Here is a 17,411-nt window from a genome sequence, read left to right as displayed (position 1 = left end):
GGACCGGCATCCAAACCCCTCCTCTCTTGCTAGCCTGGACGCAGCAGCCTTCCTGGGACAGGGCTGCAGCGGCGCAGGGCAGAGTCTGCTCTCTGCTCGTGACAAGCTGCGGCTGCCTGGGGAAGGGCAGAGGGGACAGAGGTGCAGAGATGCTTCCCAGAGGCCCTCCCCATCCTCCAGGTACCCAGAGCTTGAGGGAGGGCACCATGGTGCTGGGAAGAGGAGGGGTGTCCTCTGGTCTCACAGGGCACTGATGAGGATCTGGGGCGGCTCTGGTGGCTGCGGCATCGGCTGATGTGCTGACATCAATGACATTACGCGGGGCTGTGCGTGGTTTGGGGTACCCGGGAGAGCAAAGCAGTGGTGGAAATGGGGAGGTGGCTCCCTGGCAGGGAAAGATCCGGAAAGCTGAACGGCATGGTGTGTATCTGGAGCTTTCCCAGCTCATGCAGCACCTCTGGGAGCGTATGGGACCTGGAATGCTGAGGGCTTGTGGAAAGGTAGAGTCAGGCTGGGCTTGCCTAACTCTTTGCGATTTCATCTCCTGATTGATCTGCACAGTCAAACTTACAATCCTGTGCTGGCGGAGGAGCAGTCGCCAGACTGCAAAGGTTGCTGAAAGCAGCTGCTCCCCTTCCCTGCTGCCTCTGTTGCCGACAGCAGAGCCTGGCTTTGGAGGCGCTCGGTTTGTGTCCCTGCCGGCACCGCCAGCCATTGTCTTCCTGGCACACCACGGCGGCATGCTCGGCAGGCACTCTCCTCTCCTCTCCGGACCACATTAATGAGCCCCCTGGCACCCTGCACCAGGGTCCCTGATGGGCTGAGGAGGAGGAGGTGAGGGCTGCAGAAGAAAGGCCGGTGCCCAGCCCCACCTCGCCTCCCCCTGCCTGCTCTGGGCAGGGTGACTGGAGAGGTCGGTGCACGTGTGGCTGCCGAAATGGCGTGCCCTGGCTGGAGAACATCTGGAGCTGTCCTGAGGTCCCTGATGAATTTGCCAGGTGCTGCTTGTTCGCCTCCCTTACCCCTCCTCGCTTCTGCCTGCGTTTCCACCTCCTCTCGCGTTGCAGGCAGCCTGCTCGTCGTCTTGCCTTTTGCTTTCTGTGCGCCAGCGCTGTTTGTTTGCGCTGGGGATTTCCTCAGGTGAATCGTTACTGCCGGCGGCGTGCGGTGGCTGGGGGCTCTGGGGGCTTCATTAGCTGAGCTCACCGGTGGGAGTCGTCATCACGCTGGGGCTCGCGGGGGTCGCTGGCTCTTTGCCCTTTGCCTTTCAGGGCTGCTGGCTTTTTGAGATAGAGGTGCAAGCTCTTGGATGTGAAGGTTTGCAGGCGGTTTTTCTGGAAGCCTGTGGGGAAATGTCTCTTGTTCATTTATAAAAATTCAGAAAGATGCTTGTCCTGGGCTCTGCGTTGCTTTAAAGACACAGGGACATCTGTCCCCAGGGCAAGGGAAGGAGAAGCAGGAGGAGCGGTGAACTGAGGGTGAGCAGTGGCCCGTGGACATGTGTCCTGCAGCAGAGAGCCTGGGAGGGATCCCTGTCACCTGAGGTAAGCCTAGACCTTCCTGAGCAGGAGGTCAAACGGCTTTCTCTACTGTCGGTTGCACTTAGCCAATAGCTGGAAGATCCTCCTGTCCTGGAAACTTGATTTCTGCCGTCAGATTTACTGACATGCTGTACTGGTGACATGCTGATGAATGTCGTGATCATCTTACCCATTCCTCCTCAGCAAACCAGGCTGAAACCTGCTCGATCTTCCTCTTCCATGGCCTTCCTTGCCTTCTAAATGAGACCAGTAAGCCTGGCATGAAGTCACTGTCAGTGGGGAGGGAAGGACTATTTTGCGGTTGCATCCTGGTTTTGCTCTGGGCTCCTGGTGGCTTTATCTGTGTGAGTTCAGCAAGGTTAGGTTCTTCAGCTTCCCTTTTCAGCTTTCTTAGCTGTGAAAGGATGGTGTGAGGCTGAGCTTAGCTCATCGTGAAATATATTCCATGAGGCCTGGGAGCCGGGGGCGTTGCAGAAAGACAAGATTGTTCAAGGAGGTAGGAAGGGACGAGGGGTTTTTATTCCACTGTGCCATTTTCTTCCTGGGGGCATTAATGTGACACGTCCTGAGTTTGTCCTGGTGACAAACAAGCTGTAGAAGAGCAGTTGGAGATGTCCGTGATCCCGGGAGCATGGCTTGCGGAGCCAAAGAGCAAGAGGAAAGGGCTGAGATTTGGAGGGGATGGCCCAGACCTTGGCTTGGGACACCAAGACCTCCCACGTCCTGTGGGCACCAGGCGCTCCTGCTCCATCTCTGTCACTTTGGTTTTGCCACAGGGACCCGTTATTGGTGAGAACGTGCGTGACAAGTTTGGGAACGACAAGCCTCCACTGGACATCCCTGCTGCAGAAGGGCAAATACTCAAGCAAGTGGTGGCCCAGGAGATAAAGCCATCAAAGTAGGTTGGGAATGTCCACCTGAGTGGGGAGCCCTCCAGGCTCTCAGCTGTGAGTTAACTGTGGAAGAAGATCTCTCACCACGAGAAACAACCTGTTGTTGAGTGTCTCAGGGTGTACTTAGGGTGTTGGTTGTACTTAGGGTGGGAGGCTGCAGTCCAGTGGGCTACGTGGCCAAGGGAGGGCAGGCAGGAGAACATCTTGGGTGGTGATTTCCTTCCTCAAAGATTGTGTGTTGACAAGAGGCAGAGAAATTGCCACAGCTGCTGCTCCTGGCAGCCTCGCCGAGGCAACAGAGCAGGCAAAGCGATTTAGCGTCGCTCCAGTTATCCGTGATGGCAGATATCATTGCATCAACCTCTTTGGCTTTGCGATTAATGCTGAAAAAGCATTCTCTGAGGGCTGGAAGAAGAGCGTTGGTCCCTGGAGACCCACACTCCGAAACAGTGGCAGCCCTCTCCAGCTGTGGTCCTCCTCTCCCACAGTCTCGTCTGTCCCAGTTCGCGTGTGGTCGTTGACCCGCACGCTCCCGTACTGATGGAATTGCTAGGGATAGGGACAGGAACTCAGGACTGGTTTCTCAAGGGAGGAGGGATTATGTGGATTTACGTGGGTTTATTGTCTTACGAAAATCCAGTGTTTGAGTGTTTAAAACCAAAGTCCCCTTCAGAGAGCTTGCATGTGGCAGTGATGGGGAAGGAGAGGGAGAGGAAGGGGTGCAATTGGGGTTGGGTAGGAGGAAGAGGGTGAGAACATGTAGTGGAGCTCTGGGAAGGTGGTGAAAACCATCTCCCTGGCTGACTTTGCTTACCCATCACGGGTACAGGAGCAAGGCAGAACTTGGTGAAATGGAAAGCACTGAGTTTTAAAGAAAATTATTTTTTTTTATGCAAAAGTTGCTTCACTTCTGAAACTCTCTCAGGACTAATTACTAGCAAATAACCATCACACCAGGGGGGACCCAAGCCCCGTGAATTGTGTGTGTTTGCACCATCTGCTCCTTATTCTGCAGGTGACATTCCCGTAGTCAGGGCAGTAAAATGTCCCTGGAAGCATATGGACAAACGTACCTGAGCATGTCCGGGCTGGCAGCCTCGTCCTGTGGCTACTTTCTGAAAGGTTTTGTCTCACTGCGACTTGCTCCCTGGCTCATCCCTGAAGATGGGGGATGCTCCTGGATTTGCTGCAGGATTTCTCTTGCAGCTCAACTGGGTGCTGGAAGGGGAGACATCCGGAGCCCGACTGCGCCTGCAGCGAGGCAGGGCTGGAGCTTCTTCTCTTTTGCTGGAGGATGGGAAGGAATCTCCATCACAGAGAGGAGAAAAGCATTCGTGACTGTCACAGCAGCTTTCAGCAGCGGCCTGGGAGCCTGTGTCTGGCCCACATCAGCGCTCTCGGGGCGCTGGGACCTCCCATACCCACCAACCTACCCGGGCTTGTTCCTTCGCCTCTCAGTTTGGCTGTTCCTGACAGCTGCCTCCCTGCAGCTCCCGCGGCTCTGCTGGGGTGGGAGCAGCTGGGTGTTTCAGCCCCGGAAAGTGCAGGCAGTCAAGGTGTAAATTGCATGGCGGGCTGCCTTCGCCAAGGTGAAAATGAAAAACTCCCAGCTATCGAGCCTAGCGTTTTGCGGCTCCCATGATCCAATGTGCTCCCTTTCCTCGCTGCAGAGAGAATCTCGGGGGCTGATTTTCACCTGCGTGTCCCGAAGGCGTGGTGCTGTTGCGTCGGCAGGATGGTGTCCTGGTTGCAGGCAGGATGGGGAGCCTGCCGTGGGAAGGGGGGAAGCCGGTGCTGAGGGCAGGGAGGGATGCTGATGGGTGTGGGAGGTGCTGATTGCCAGGCGCCGTATTTTGCTACCTGGAGGATTTGCTGTCCTTTGACGAGACTTTGTTTTCTGCTGCTGTAGTGCTGGTGGTGCCGCTCGTTTTTCCTACCAGCTGATGGGAACGGCCTTTTCTTGATTGCAATAATATCACCTTCTGTTTCTGAAACACCCTGCAGCCCGGAGGATTTGGAAGTAAAGTGCACGTGTGTGAGAGCAGTCTCACCACCTCTGAAATGTGAGTTTCTCCAGGCTGGGAAGCAGCAGCTGTTTCACAGCCCTTGGCAGCCTGGTGTTCATGGCTGTACTGTGTGCTGGAGCTGGCTCTGAGTGCCGGCCGTGTCGGGATGCAGGGCCTGATGGCTCCACGTGCACCCTGCTTGAGCTGCAAGCTGAGATGTTGGGGTTTCCTTGGTGCTTGAGGTATTACTGGTGTACAGCAGGTCTGCCTGCCTGTCCCTCCAGCAGCTTGTCCTCCCTTCTGCCTAAACCATCTCTTGGGCCAATGGCTCCTCCCCAGCCCTTGCCTGACTCCTGGTCCTCGGCGGACAGCCCTGGCCCAGGCTCCGTCCTTGTCTCCTGTGGTCAGGCTGCAGCTCAGCAGGGAGGACAAGAATCACAGGAGAGTTTGGGTTGGAAAGGACCTTCAAAGATCATCCAGTCCAACCCCCCTGCTGTGGGCAAGGACATCTTTCACTAGGTCAGGTTACTCAAAGCCCTGTCCAACCTGACCGTGAGCACTTCCATTGATGGGGCATCCACAGCTTCTCTGGGCAACCTGGTCCAGTGTGTCACCACCCACATCACTTATGTCCCTTCTAAACCTGCCCTTTTTCAGTTTAAAACAGGGCTCCTTGCCCTGTCACTGCAGGCTCTGGTAAAAAGTTTCTCTCCATCTTTTTTACAAGCCCCCTTTACATATTGAGAGGCTGCTATAGGGTGTCCCCAGAGCCTTCTCTTCTCCAGGCTGAACAACTCCAACTCTCAGCTTTTCTTTGCTGCAGAGGTGTTCCAGCCCTTGGACCATTTCCGTGGCTGCCTCTGGACCTGCTCTGACAGATCCACGACTGTCTGGTGCTGGGGACCCCGGGGCTGGAGGCAGTGCTCCAGGGGGGATCTCACGAGAGCAGAGCAGAGAGGGAGCATCCCCTTCTTCAGCCTCCTGGCCACGCTGCTCATAGTGCAGCCCAGGAGACACTTCGCTTTTTTGGGTGGCAAGTGCACATTGAAACCAACTTTGAAACCCGGGGAGGAAGGGAGTGCCTTTATTTTTTTTGCTTTCATCAACTTGGACTTGGGACCGAAGTGACACTTAACTTCAGGCTGCTGTCTGGGCAAGGGGAGGGGAGCACAGGGACATCCTCGGTCCGGGTCTGGGGTGATGGGATGGCCCAGCAAGGAGTCTGTCCCCTGGCTGAACTGGGAGGGTGCCGAAGGGTGCTGGGTGCTGTGCAAGCTGAATCGCAAAGCCTCTCTGCGCTACCTAGCACCCGTGGTCTAAGATAAGCAGGGATGACACACTGAGCGTGGAGCGTGTGAGGAAGCGAGGAGGATGTGGCACACAGCGCGCTCCCTCCGGTCCTAGCTGGTGGCTCAGTTTCAGCTCTAATTTTAGCAACCCGTTTTGGGGCCCTTCAGCTCCACACGGTTTTGTTGTTTCTTTAAAATCCCTGGGACCAAAGTGTCCAATGCCTTCCCTGGGAGGAGGAGAGGATGGATGCCTCTGGCTGGAAGCAAGGCGTGGGGGAGTCGTGTTGCCTGAGCAGGCAGGAGGTGCTGGCTTGTGTGGATGGGGCTGGCAGGTACGCTGGGGGTCCCCATGTGCTCGCCTGGGTGCCAGCTGACTTGCCAGCACTAACCGGAGTGGCCCAAGCACCCGTGGCACAGGCGAGGGGAGGCTCATGGCAGCGAGGGCGTGGTGATGCGCTGGCTGACTGGCCGGGAGGATGCTGATGGGCAGGCCCCAGTGACGGGCGCAAGCACGCCCGGTAAGTTCACAGCCACCAGCTGTTCCTCCTCCAGGTGTGGTGGCGTACTAAATGGAGGGAGGTGAGCCCTGGTGCAGCGGGAGGGCTGGAGGGGTGTCCCTTAGCATCCCCCCACACTCCCCCCCGGGCAGGAGCCATACACCCGCTCTGCATCGCTGCCGTTTAGCAAATCGTACTCGAGGCTGTTGGTCCAATTTGGTAGCAGGGTGGATGTGGCTGTAACCTGGCAGTGGGCTGACCCTGCTCTCCAGCTGCCTACAGAAAGCCCCCTTGTGTGGCTGGTGTCACTCTGGGGTCACGGCCGGGTGCGGGTGGAGCTGGCCTTGTGTGCCCAGCACCCTTCTGCTTCGCTGCGATGGCAGTGGCGCATCCCACCGCTGTAAGAGCAGAGGTGAGCGTCAGCACCGGGCACGTTGTGCCGAATCGGTGTTCAGAGACCCCCTGCTAAACAACCCACAGCTTCTCCTTGAGTCTGGGCGATGGCTGCGTACATACGGCACAGTGGTGGCTGGGGTGGGCAGACGGTGGCTGCAGTGGAACCAGGAGCTGGTGGGCAGCACGGGGAGCCCAGCCCCTGGGCCCACTCCAGCAGGAAGCTTGGTGGTGGCATGAAAAGCCTCTCCCCTACCACTCCCACAACCGTTGGCCCTGAAATGGCGACTCAGCAGGCTGGCGTGGCTTAACCATCCCCCGCGAGCCATGCTAGCAGGTCTCGGTGATGAGTTGGGGGGCTGTGGGGCTGGAGGACTTGTGGCAAGAAGTGGGATGAGAACAGCAGCTGCCTCCCCACTGCCTTCCTGGTGACCTGAGAAGTGTTTTGGGGCAGACAGTGGGTTCAGCTGGCGTCGACCTTGCAAAGGGACGAGTCCCCTTCCCTGCCCTACTTACTGGGTCCTGCTGTGCTAGCCAGAAGCCTGGCCCCGACACCATCGTCATCCCACTGTTCACCTCTTGCTGAGCTCCTCCGCCCGTGTGAGACTGCGTTTGATTGACTCGAGGGCTCTGCCTTGCAAGCTCGGTGTCCACCTTGCTGCTCCATCTGTTGGCTTAGCCGCACAGTTAGCGAGGGGCTTCCTCCTCAGCTGCAGAGCGCATTATTGCCTGTTGAGCATCTCTGGTTTTTTGTCATGTTGTTGAGCCTTTGCTAATTCACTCTGCTTACATCTTCACTTTTGGACTCAGCTCTCCGGTCTCTCTGGGTTGTTTTTTTCCCTTGCAGCAGCCTTGCAGCCTTTGTCTCCACCGGGATAATTCTGAGCCTACTCTGTCCTGTGCTGACACCCGCCTCTTGGTTGCACTTTGCTGCACCTCTGCCTGTGCTTCCCTGGCCTCTGTCTACCTCCTGATCTCCTTTGGGATGATCACAAGGGTGATCTCCCTTGCATCCCCTTTGGATGATACTCTTATCTGGCTTTTTGAGTGATCCCCTTACCTATCCACCTCATCACCTCTGCCCTTTCCTCAGGTTTTTATGCAGCCCCCTCCCTTTGGTCCCATCCTGGATGGCACACCATTCGCAGCTGCCACCACCCTGCTCCATCTTGAGGAAGCTGTCCTCTCCTGAGCCTGGCTGCCGGTGCTGAGCTCTGCAGCAGCCCTGCCAGGAGCTGGGTTGCTCTGGGAAGAAGTGCAGAAGCAGAGGCCAGCTCGCTAGCTTGGCTCCCAACTTGATTAGTCCAGGCATGGATTAGGACCACCAGACTCTGGTTTCCCTTTTGGGGAAAACCCTGATGAATTAGGAAGAAGTCAAGTATTAAGCATCCTTGTATTTGTCCGTACGTAATGGGGCAGGCGTTGGTATTGACAGTGAGTGTCCATCCACTTCAGCATTGTCCCACCGGCCTGATCCATGGCTGTGAGATTTGGCTGCAGAGCACCTGGGCTCTTCTGGCTTCAGGGAGAAAAAGCTGCTTCCCGCTCTGGCAGAGTGGAGCATCCTCATCTCTCTTACAGGATAATTCTTCAGTGTGAAGCAGCATTTGGCTCAAGAGCCAGTCCAGGACCCTGCTGTTCATACAGGTGTGCACTTTTATTCCTTAAAAAAACATGATTCCTGCATTTCATGTACATGGAAGGGGTGTTGTTTGTGCTTTGGGGGAGTCACTACTATGGCTGTTTAATTGGAAGGGGAGTTGTAGCAGCCTAGATAAATTGTAGGGAGAGGGTATATCCTAGATCCGCTCTTCAGGCATCCCTGGGTGGGCTTTGGAAAGTCAGCTTGGGATGTCTGGGAGGTTGGACTGGAGCCCTGAGGTTTTAGACTAGAGACCTTGTATGAGTTTAGAGATGGTCTCTTTGCTCTAAGATCCTTTGAGTTGTCCCCGTCTGCAGTAAGCGGTGGAAGGCCAGCTGGATGCATACAAAAAACCTGCAAATCTTGGAGATATACCCATCTCTGGTCTGTGTTGCAGTAACCTGAAATAACAAACCGAGCTGAAGATTGGCTGATGGGCCTGTGTTTGGTAGACCGAGGGGCAGAGCAGTGGGGAGGGCTCTTGTCTGCGTTGTTGCTGAAAAAGCGGGAGTGATATGAGCCGCCTCTGCTCTGCTGCTAAAAACAGCCCGGCTTGTTTTTATTTAATACAGTTTTGATCGGCGTGTGTTAGTGTTTCACCTGCCTGTGAGTGGGAACTCTGGGCTCCAAGTGCCTTGGAAGCCCGCCTGTGTCCCTGCGCGTCCCTGCCGCACCAGGCTCATGAATGTGGTTCTTCCTCGGCTGGAGGAGGGACTCTGCTGAAATTCGGGCTCAAAGGCGCTGGGACGGGATGGGCGAAGCGTCTGCTGGAGGTCGTGTTTCTGCTCCTGTGGTGCTGCTGGGTAAAGTGGGGCTCTGCAGAGCCAGCTCCTGCGGGCTTTCCCAGGGAAATAGACCCAAAACTGGCTCATGTGAGGTTTTTTCCCTGTCTTGCTTGTGCAGCATCCTGCCAGCCTGGAGGTGGCTCTCCAGGTGGCTTTGCTGCCAGCTCTGGGGAGAGGGTTGGCGTTGGTTCCCCTCTGTCGTGGATTCTGCCCAGTGCTGGCATTTGGTGGGGAAATAGGTTATTGGAAATCTGTTTAGTCCATCCCCAGGGGTTAAGGGGGTCAGAAATGACCAGGCTTTTGTAAAGTCATGTTGATGTGTCCATAGAGCTCGTCCTTGAAGAGGGGCCAGCCCTGCCTTCAGAGAGCCCCGGAGGGACAGGAACCCTGCCAGAGGATGTCTTGGCAAGCCGTGCCAAGGAGGATGTGGCAGGGAGGAGGATGAGGATGGTTGAGGCAGGGACAAAGAGAAGGATAGTCAGGGCAAGGAGGAGGAGAATAATCGGGGTGGTTGTGGGGTTAAATAAAAGCTGTCAGTGATTTGAAAAGGGGAAAGAAGAAATCCCGCTGAAGAGATGCTCTCCCTTCTCACCCGGCTTGTAATCAGCCGCCCCCTCTGCCAGCGAGCAGCTGGCGGGCGGGCGGGCAAGGAGGGGGTGGCAAGAGGGGTTCAGCTGCTCCTTGGCCCGGCCCTGGCACCCCAAGAGTGCCCACAGCTCTGGCTCAGTGTGGGCCGGGGTCCCTGGCAGGCTGGGGGGCTGAGGTCTTGAAGTGTGCTGCCAGCCAGGAGAGGAGGTGGGGTGAGGAAGAGGAGGAGGGGGAGTTGTCTGAAATGCCAGGGATTCATCTCCCACTCCCCCTGCCCTCGCCGTTCTGAAAGGAGCTGCTTGAGCTGTCGGCTCTGGATTATATTAATTAGCGGAGAAGTGCTACGCCTGCTCGTGGGGCTGCGCTGCCAGGAGGAACTGGAGACTTGGCAGGTCCATGCGAAGCAGCTGCCGGGCTCCCCAAAACCCCTCGCTCCAGCCCAGAATGAGCACACCAAAACCGAGGCTGAGATGGGGGAGCTGAGTCTCCCTGGGACTTCGGCGTCTCCTCCTTGAGGCTGGCTGGCTGCTCAGCCCCGGGGCTGAACCCGCTGGCCTGGGCACACGAGGGAAAGCAGCACTGTGGTTTTGGGATGGGACCCAGCGCTCCTCGCTGGGCCCGCAAGTCTGTGGGCAGAGCGGGTCAGTCTGCCAGGTCCACGTGGTGGGGGGCTGCCGGGGTGGGGGGTGAGGGCACATCCCTGACCTGTGGTCACCTGCTGTCTTTCAGGAGAGGAAGCTGTGCGCCCACCCCCGGATCGAGATCTACAAGGAGGACCGCATCTATTTTGTGTGTCCCCTCGCCCGCCAAGGGGACTTCTACGTGCCTGAAATGAAAGAACTGGAGAGGAGGAGCAGGGCTGCCGCAGCTGAGGCTGAAGACGCCCAGACAGACATCACAGGTATCCATGGCTCATGCGGGGGGCTCCGTCTTTGTTCAGCATCAGCCTTCCCAAAGGCGGGGGGTCCTGGTGTCCCCGGTGCTGGCGCCTGAGCAGGCAGAGAAGGGCCAACTTGCGACCTCCCAGCGCCCAACCACTGAGTCTCAGCACAGCTCTTCCGCTCACCCCGGGCTGAGATAGGCTCTCGTCCCTGAGGTGTCACGCTGTGCCTTGGGGAGCGCTCGGGCACCCCCGCAGCGTTGGGGCAAGGGCTAAGCTGCTGCTGAGCCGCCAGCTTGCTGTTTTCAGAGCAGAGCTGGATCTTGCAGGTTTTGGTTGCAGTTGGGCTTGTTTTTCTCCTTGTCATATACATCTTCCTTGATCTCATCTTCGTCTGTTACATATTGGAATTGTGAAGAGCTTAAATACCAGGTTGCTGTAGCTGGTGGTGGAGTTGCCCGCTAGCATCTGCTCGACGAGATCTGTTGGAGCCTGTATGTATTCACACAGGAAGGGACCACAATGGCTGTAGGCGCAGAACAGCAGTGCTATAGTAACCCGAAATGCTAGTTGCCGTCGCCGGCCCACGTGCTCACGTGTCTGTGAGATGCGGGAGCCGGCTAGCCAAGTGTTCCCAGGTGCTGGACGGCGCGGCCAAGCCTGCTGCCGGTGGGGGCAGCTGCCGCCTCCTGCCCCGTGGGTCACCCGCGCTTGTGTAACGGACATGAAAAAACCATGACTGCTTGCCTCGCCTCCTGAGGAGTTTGGTCATTTTATTTAACACATCTTCAGGTTTGGATTGCTTTAATTCTTAATCGCGTGCAGCGTAAAAGCAAGCCTGGGAATTGCTTTCTGGGAGCTCTGACCATTTAGTGCTGCAATGAGGAGTCTAATTGGAGCAGTTTCCCAAGACTTCAAGGTCCTGTGTTTTCACGGCACTCACTCTGCTCTTTGCCTTTTTGTCTGCCTTGTGTCAGGGTGGCTTCTCTGGGCACTGGCCAGGTTGGCCGAAGGTGCCTCACAGCCCACTGCCTCCGGCACCTTCCCACGGTGGCCCCATGGTTTTGGAGAGGGATGGCAGCAGCCATGTGAGCAAAAGCTGCTTGAGGTCGGTGGCTCTGGCACCGCTCGGTGCGGGCACAGCCCTGTGGCATGGATGGAGGGTGCTCGGTGCAGCTGCTGCCCTGCGCCCCGGCTGTCTTGGTGCTTTCCCTGGGACACCACTGCCAGCACACCCGCACTGGGGAAGTCGCCTGCCCTGCTCGAAGAAGGGCTAGGGAGGTTTTTCCAATTTTAGATGGCAGGTGATGTTGAACTTCCTCATGTGGGAGACCCCTGCCCTGGGCCAGGCTCCCGGCAGCAGCTTTTGGCAGCTCCTCCACCCCGCCTCCCCTTCCAGTGGCACAGATGAGCCTTTGTAGGTGCAATCTGATGCAGAGTCATCTGCTGAGTCTGCACAAAACTGTCTTAAAATAATAATAGTTGTGAGAGGTTGGTCTTGCCTCTGAGACTAAAGAGTTGAGCTTGCACGTCGGCACTGTCATCACTGTTGCTGCTCGACATGGCAGCAAAACCAGGTCTGGTGGGGCACCACATCCTTGCTCTGGCCATTGGAGAGGGCTGTGGACGTGGCAAGCTCCTGCCTGAGGATCTTGGAGGTCCCCATGATCTCCTGCATCTCTGTAATGTCACGGTGCCCCAGGTTGGCAAAACTGGTGTCACCTGGGAAGGGTGGCACCCCGTGGGGAGGTCCTGGGCTTGTGCAGAGGGAGACGGTGCCCAGCCATGGTCCTTGTCCCACTGCCGCTAACCTGCTGATGCCAGGGTCTTGGTTTGCTGCTGATGGCGCTGCCCCAGCTGCAGCGATCGAGTGGCTGTTGAGCTGCCCCTGACTCAGCAGCAGGGTCAAAGCTGGGAGGCAGGGTGGGAGGCAGCAGCTGGTCTCATTGGGCTACACATCTTGACACCGAAGTCTCGTGTGGGTTTTCTGAACCCCAGTGCGAGAGGAGATCCAGCTGGAGGGGGAAGCCAGCAGGTCTCCTCTGCCCAGGTGCTCATTGGAGATGCCTTGAAGACAACACCTTGAAGATGACGCATTACAGATTGAGATTGGTCCTCCCTTGCCAAGTATTTTCTGTGCTGGGATCTGTGCAACCACCTCTTGAGTTGGAGGAAGGGAAAGCCACAATCTCTTCCCGTCCTTTTTTAATCCCTTCTTCCTTGGGGAACTACTCAGGGGAAACACCTTCAACAGGCATGATGGCCATAAGATCTTCATGACCCTGCAGATCCCAGAGTGTCTGTGACAGCTTTCGAGCTTTTGTCTGGAGGAGGGCGCAGCAGCGTCCTCGTCTGCTTTTCACTGTGGTCCCCTCTCAACCTCATCTGTGTGGATTTGGATTGTTTTCTTGATCCACCTCCAGCTCTGCCAGTGTCTCAAGCAGTCCTGCCCTGACAGGCTCAGGCAGCACTGGGATGCTCCTGGAAGGGTGGAAGAGGGTGGTGGTCCCTGTCAGTGGCACTCGACTCTTCTGGCTGTGGCTTACGAAACTCCCCACCAGCAGCTGTATTACACTTTCCTTGAATTAAAGACTTCAGGAGTTCCCAGCAGAAGGTGCTGCTGTTTCTCCTTGCCTGTTGGTGTGGCTGGTGCCAGGCGGAACCAAGCGACTTGGATTTGCGAGTACAGCTTGGATTTGTTTTCTTGAGCCTCCTGACCTTGGAGCACATCTCTCCATTTAGGCTGTTGTCTGCTGTCCTCCTTGCTCCTGAGCTCTCCCTGCCAGGTGCTGGGTGCCTGCCGCTCTGAGGGAAGCCGGTGCCCATAAAGGCTGCAGGACACGGTCCGAGGTCTCTGCTTTCGGCCGCCACTCTGTGAGGAAGGCGGGGTGCTGGCAGCTCTGCTGAGGATGGACATGCTCAGCATGCAAGGAAGGGGCCGGGGGCTGTGACTGCCTCCACACCAGTTCCATCCCTTCTTTGCCATCATCAGGGTTATTGGAAAGACAGGAAGCATTTTTGGAAGGCGGCTGACGGGTCTCCAGGGGGCCAATGTCAATCATGATTAGTTGTTTTGAACTTAATTATTTTCTAGGGCTTTGGCATCAGCGTGGCACTCAGTAGGCCCTCGCTCCCGGCTCGCTCTCAGCAGCGTGCTCTCCAGCGTGACCTCGCTGCGGCGTGTGGAGGGTGAAGGCAAACAAAAGCAGCCTCTCGACACGGGCTTGCTAGCATGAACACAGATGGTTTCGAAGCACGTGGCTCTGCCCAGAGTCTCACATGCTCATTTTCCTGCCCCTGAGTCTGTTCAGCAGCATCGGTGCAACCGATGGCATCACCCGCTGAGCCCCAGTGCCACAGGGGGCACCTTCTCTGATGTGCTCTGCCTCATCCCCGCTTGCTTCCGTCCAGAAGAGCCCTACTGGTTCTACCTGCCTGTATATCCTTAAGAAGGGTCTCAGCAGGGAGCTCCTGCCCTGCCTTCCTGCTCTCTGCCTCCCCCAGCCCCTCTCCTGATGGCTGTGTGCGAGCTTCGGCAAGCGTGGCAGAGCTGTGCCCTCCTGGCAGCACACTGGTCCATTATTTAGTGGCAGAGGCGATGAATATTTGACTGAATGGGGGAAAGAGAGGGTCCAGGTGCACCAAGAGGGGAGCGACACTTGGGCATCAGTGTCCTGCTGGGGCGATGCAGGAGAGGAGATGGTCCTCCTTCCCGGGGAGATTTGGGGATGCTGGTACCCGGGGTGGCACAGGGCTGAGCTGCCTGGGGGGCTCCCTGCCAGGCTCGTTAGCAGCGCGGGGTGAGTGGTTCCCATTGCACCCATGCCCAGCTGGCCTCTTGGTGTTGGCTGCTTGGCCTCTCTTCTTCTTTGGTGGTCCTGGTGTTTGGGTGGCTCCTCAACACCCCAGCAGGGCTTCACCCCAGGCTGTGCCTATTTTTCCTAAATTAAAACTTCCTGGGTTCCACATTCCTGCTGAGTGAAGGTGCGGTGAGATGGCTACGCTGTCCTCGGAGGAGCAGAGCAGAGGGGAGGAGGCGCCTTCCTGCACGCCAGAGGGAAAAGCCGTGCTGGATCCCGGTTCTGGGCTGGCTTGCTGGTGCAGGGACCGGCCTTGGGAACTGAGATGCAGGGGATGGGCAGTGGCTCGCTGGGGGACGGAGCGAGGTACCCAGGGCAGGATGGAGACGTGGGTGCGAGGGCTGCTGGAAATCTCCATGCCCACGAGATGAGTTGGGGCCCCCCTGACTGGTCACCCACAAGGCACCTTCCAACGAGGCTTTGGTCGCCCTCTTGGAGCCCCGCTGCACTCCCAGCCCAGCCTCTCCAGGCTGTGCTGGGACAGCTGGGGGTTCCTGCCACATCGCCCTGCCGCAGCTGACCCCTCATCGTCCCCAGCAGCAGAGTCTCCGGCTCTCGCCCTGCCCTCCCCAGCAATCCACCCCTGGCCAGGCTGGGTGGCCGTGGCAGAGCTGGCCTTGTCCTGCACAGAGGAGAGCGAGGCTGCTGAAATGGGCACAATTGCCAGCTGAGGCTGCTCAAACATGATCAGAAGTGACAGAGCGGTGAAAAAGTGCCTGACTGAAAGAAAACAGGACTCGATTTATTGTCGCTCTTGGAGTGAGGGAGAGGGAGGCGGCTGGAGGGGTGAGGACAGGGGTGCTTTCCCACCGTGGCAGCTCAGAGCAGCCTGTGGGTAGGCTTCATCCCCATCTTCCCATTCCCGAGCTGCTGTTCCTCTGCTCAAGAGCTCCTTTGCTTTGTGGCATTGGGTTACATGATGGCTTTCCAGCCAAAATGGTCCCCGTGGCGACATGGGAGGGGTGCTGTGCGGGCAGGACATGGCGTGGGGCGTTGGAGTCGCTCTTGTCCTGGGTTTCAGAGGGACACAAGATGACCATGAATGAGTGAGCTGTCATGAAGCCAAGGTGGGAACATGTCCGGGTCACTTCAGGCCACCAATTTGGCCAAATTGGATTTTTTTTTTTCTTGAGATCCCCACTAAAGACTTTGCAAACCCTTAACTCGCTTCAAGGCTCGGGGCGGCGCGCTCCCCTCCGTCCCCCGCAGCTCTCCATCTTCCCGGAGGCTCCCTGCTGACCCACTGCCCTGCCGAGGTCCTGCCAGGTGGTTCAGCATCTCCTGCCATTCTGCTGCCCACTCAGAGGCCACCGTCCCCTTTGGCGGGTGCCTTGCTGGCAGCGCGCAGAACATCCTTTTTAACTTAGAGTAAATGTAGTTTCCGTGTCGAGGTGCTCCCTGATGCTGCAGCAAAGGCAGCTTGTGCCAGCTGGCCGCAGTTCTTTTCTCCTTTTCATGGGGGGGTCACCAGGCGTCTCTTGGGTGGGTGGTCCAGGGCTTGGCTTGTGCCAGCTGCCGAAGGGGTTGCCTGGCACGGCCAAGGTGAGAGGGTGGAGGCTCAGGCTCCTCTCCCAGCACCTGCCGGGTGGGATGAAGCCGATATGCCATCCAGGTGGGATGAGGCAGTCGTTGTGCTGTGTCTGTGGGTCTTTCCTGGCTGCTGCTCGTCCTGCTCCCGCTGCTCAGTCCTCTCTGAACGGCGCTCGCTCAGCCGGCAGGACTGTGGGATGATGCCACTCAGAAAGCAGAGGACTGGCATTTGCAAGCAGTTCTACTGGCAGCCGCCCAGGCCAGGAAGAAAAACAGCAAGAAAGGGATTTCAGGGTGTTTGGAAGGAAAGTTCCCTCCCTGGTGAGTCTCCTCCAGGGGATCAGTGGCTGCTGTGCAGCTGGAGGAGGACGAGTGGCCCAGCCCTGGAGACCGTGGCTGCAGGAGCCTGGGAGGCTGGAGGTGCCTGCGGGAGCCCCGGACAGCCCTGTGCCGGTGGCTGGGGACAGAGCCACGCCTGCAGGAGCCAGGGTGGAGGAGAGGGGGCTCCTCTCCCATCTGGGAGCCCCTCCACCATCGTCACCATCCTCTTTGCCACTTCTGGCCCTGCTGGTTGCAAGTCACCGTCCTCTGCCAGTGCTGCTCCGGAGCGGGGCTCCTCCTGGTTCCCCTCCTGGTGCAGGGCATCATCCTCGGCAGGGACATCCTGGCTGGCGTGGATGGAGCCCCCGGGGAAGTGGAGGTGCTGGGAAATGGCTGAGTGGTGTGAGGCAGGCAAGAACAAGTTGGAGCAGTGATGGAGGAGCCCACCCAGTGTTTGCTGCTTGCTGTCATAATTAACAACGTGGATCTGTGATGTCACAATCAGTGACGTGGATCTGTGATGTCATAATTAACCATGTGGATCTGTGATGTCATAATTAACAATGATTAATGTTTTACAAGAGTTTTATCTCCGGGCTGGTTGCTCTGGCAACAGTGCTGAGCTACTGGTCTCTATCTTGACACGCTCGCCTTGTTGTCGACTCCTTAATTGTGTTGTCAACCGAGCTAATGAGGCAGGAATCCAGGGAGGGGGTGGTGGGCCGAGGGGTCTGCCCAGGTAAGGCAGGGATGGCCCCCGGAGGGGCTTGGCCACGAGAAGGGGTGTGGGCTGGCAGCTGGGTGAGGTGGAGAAGTGCCAGTGAGCTGGGAAGGCTCCCCCCATCCTCTGGCACCCCGAGTCCCGTCTGCCGCCGCCCTGCCTGCATGAGGATGCCCGGGGACGAGGCTGGGCGTACACCCGCCTCTGACGGCCGCACATCCGAGGGCCTGCCCGCCTGCCACCTTCCCCTTGGGTGCTCAGGCAATGCTGCAGCGCCCCATCACCCTTGCAGCACAGCATCCCACTGCTCTCCTGGTGCCGTGCTGGGTTGCCCTCCGTCTCCCAGGCCGGGCATTCTCCCTAAGGAAGGGCTGGCCAGGTCCTCAATGTGTGTATGGGAAGCAGCAATGGGGCCAGGAGGTCAGGGCATGGCTGGGAAGGCGGGGGTTGTTTGTGCTGGCTTGG

General features: G+C 57.7%; 1 protein-coding gene across 1 annotated transcript in view; it reads left to right on the top strand.

Moving 5' to 3' along the window:
• The window catches only part of TEX264 (testis expressed 264, ER-phagy receptor), a 39,529-nt gene that overhangs the window by 21,061 nt on the left and 1,057 nt on the right, over positions 1-17,411 (top strand). Inside the window, exon 4 of the mRNA XM_086755936.1 lies at positions 10,364-10,535. Within this exon, the coding sequence (XP_086612062.1) occupies positions 10,364-10,535 (172 nt within the window). The remainder of the gene's footprint in view (positions 1-10,363; positions 10,536-17,411) is intronic.

Source organism: Chlamydotis macqueenii, chromosome 10 (genome assembly GCF_036417535.1).
Source record: "Chlamydotis macqueenii isolate bChlMac1 chromosome 10, bChlMac1.mat, whole genome shotgun sequence".
In the NCBI taxonomy this organism is placed as follows: Eukaryota; Metazoa; Chordata; class Aves; order Otidiformes; family Otididae; genus Chlamydotis; species Chlamydotis macqueenii.
This window is presented reverse-complemented; position numbering and strand designations above follow the sequence as displayed.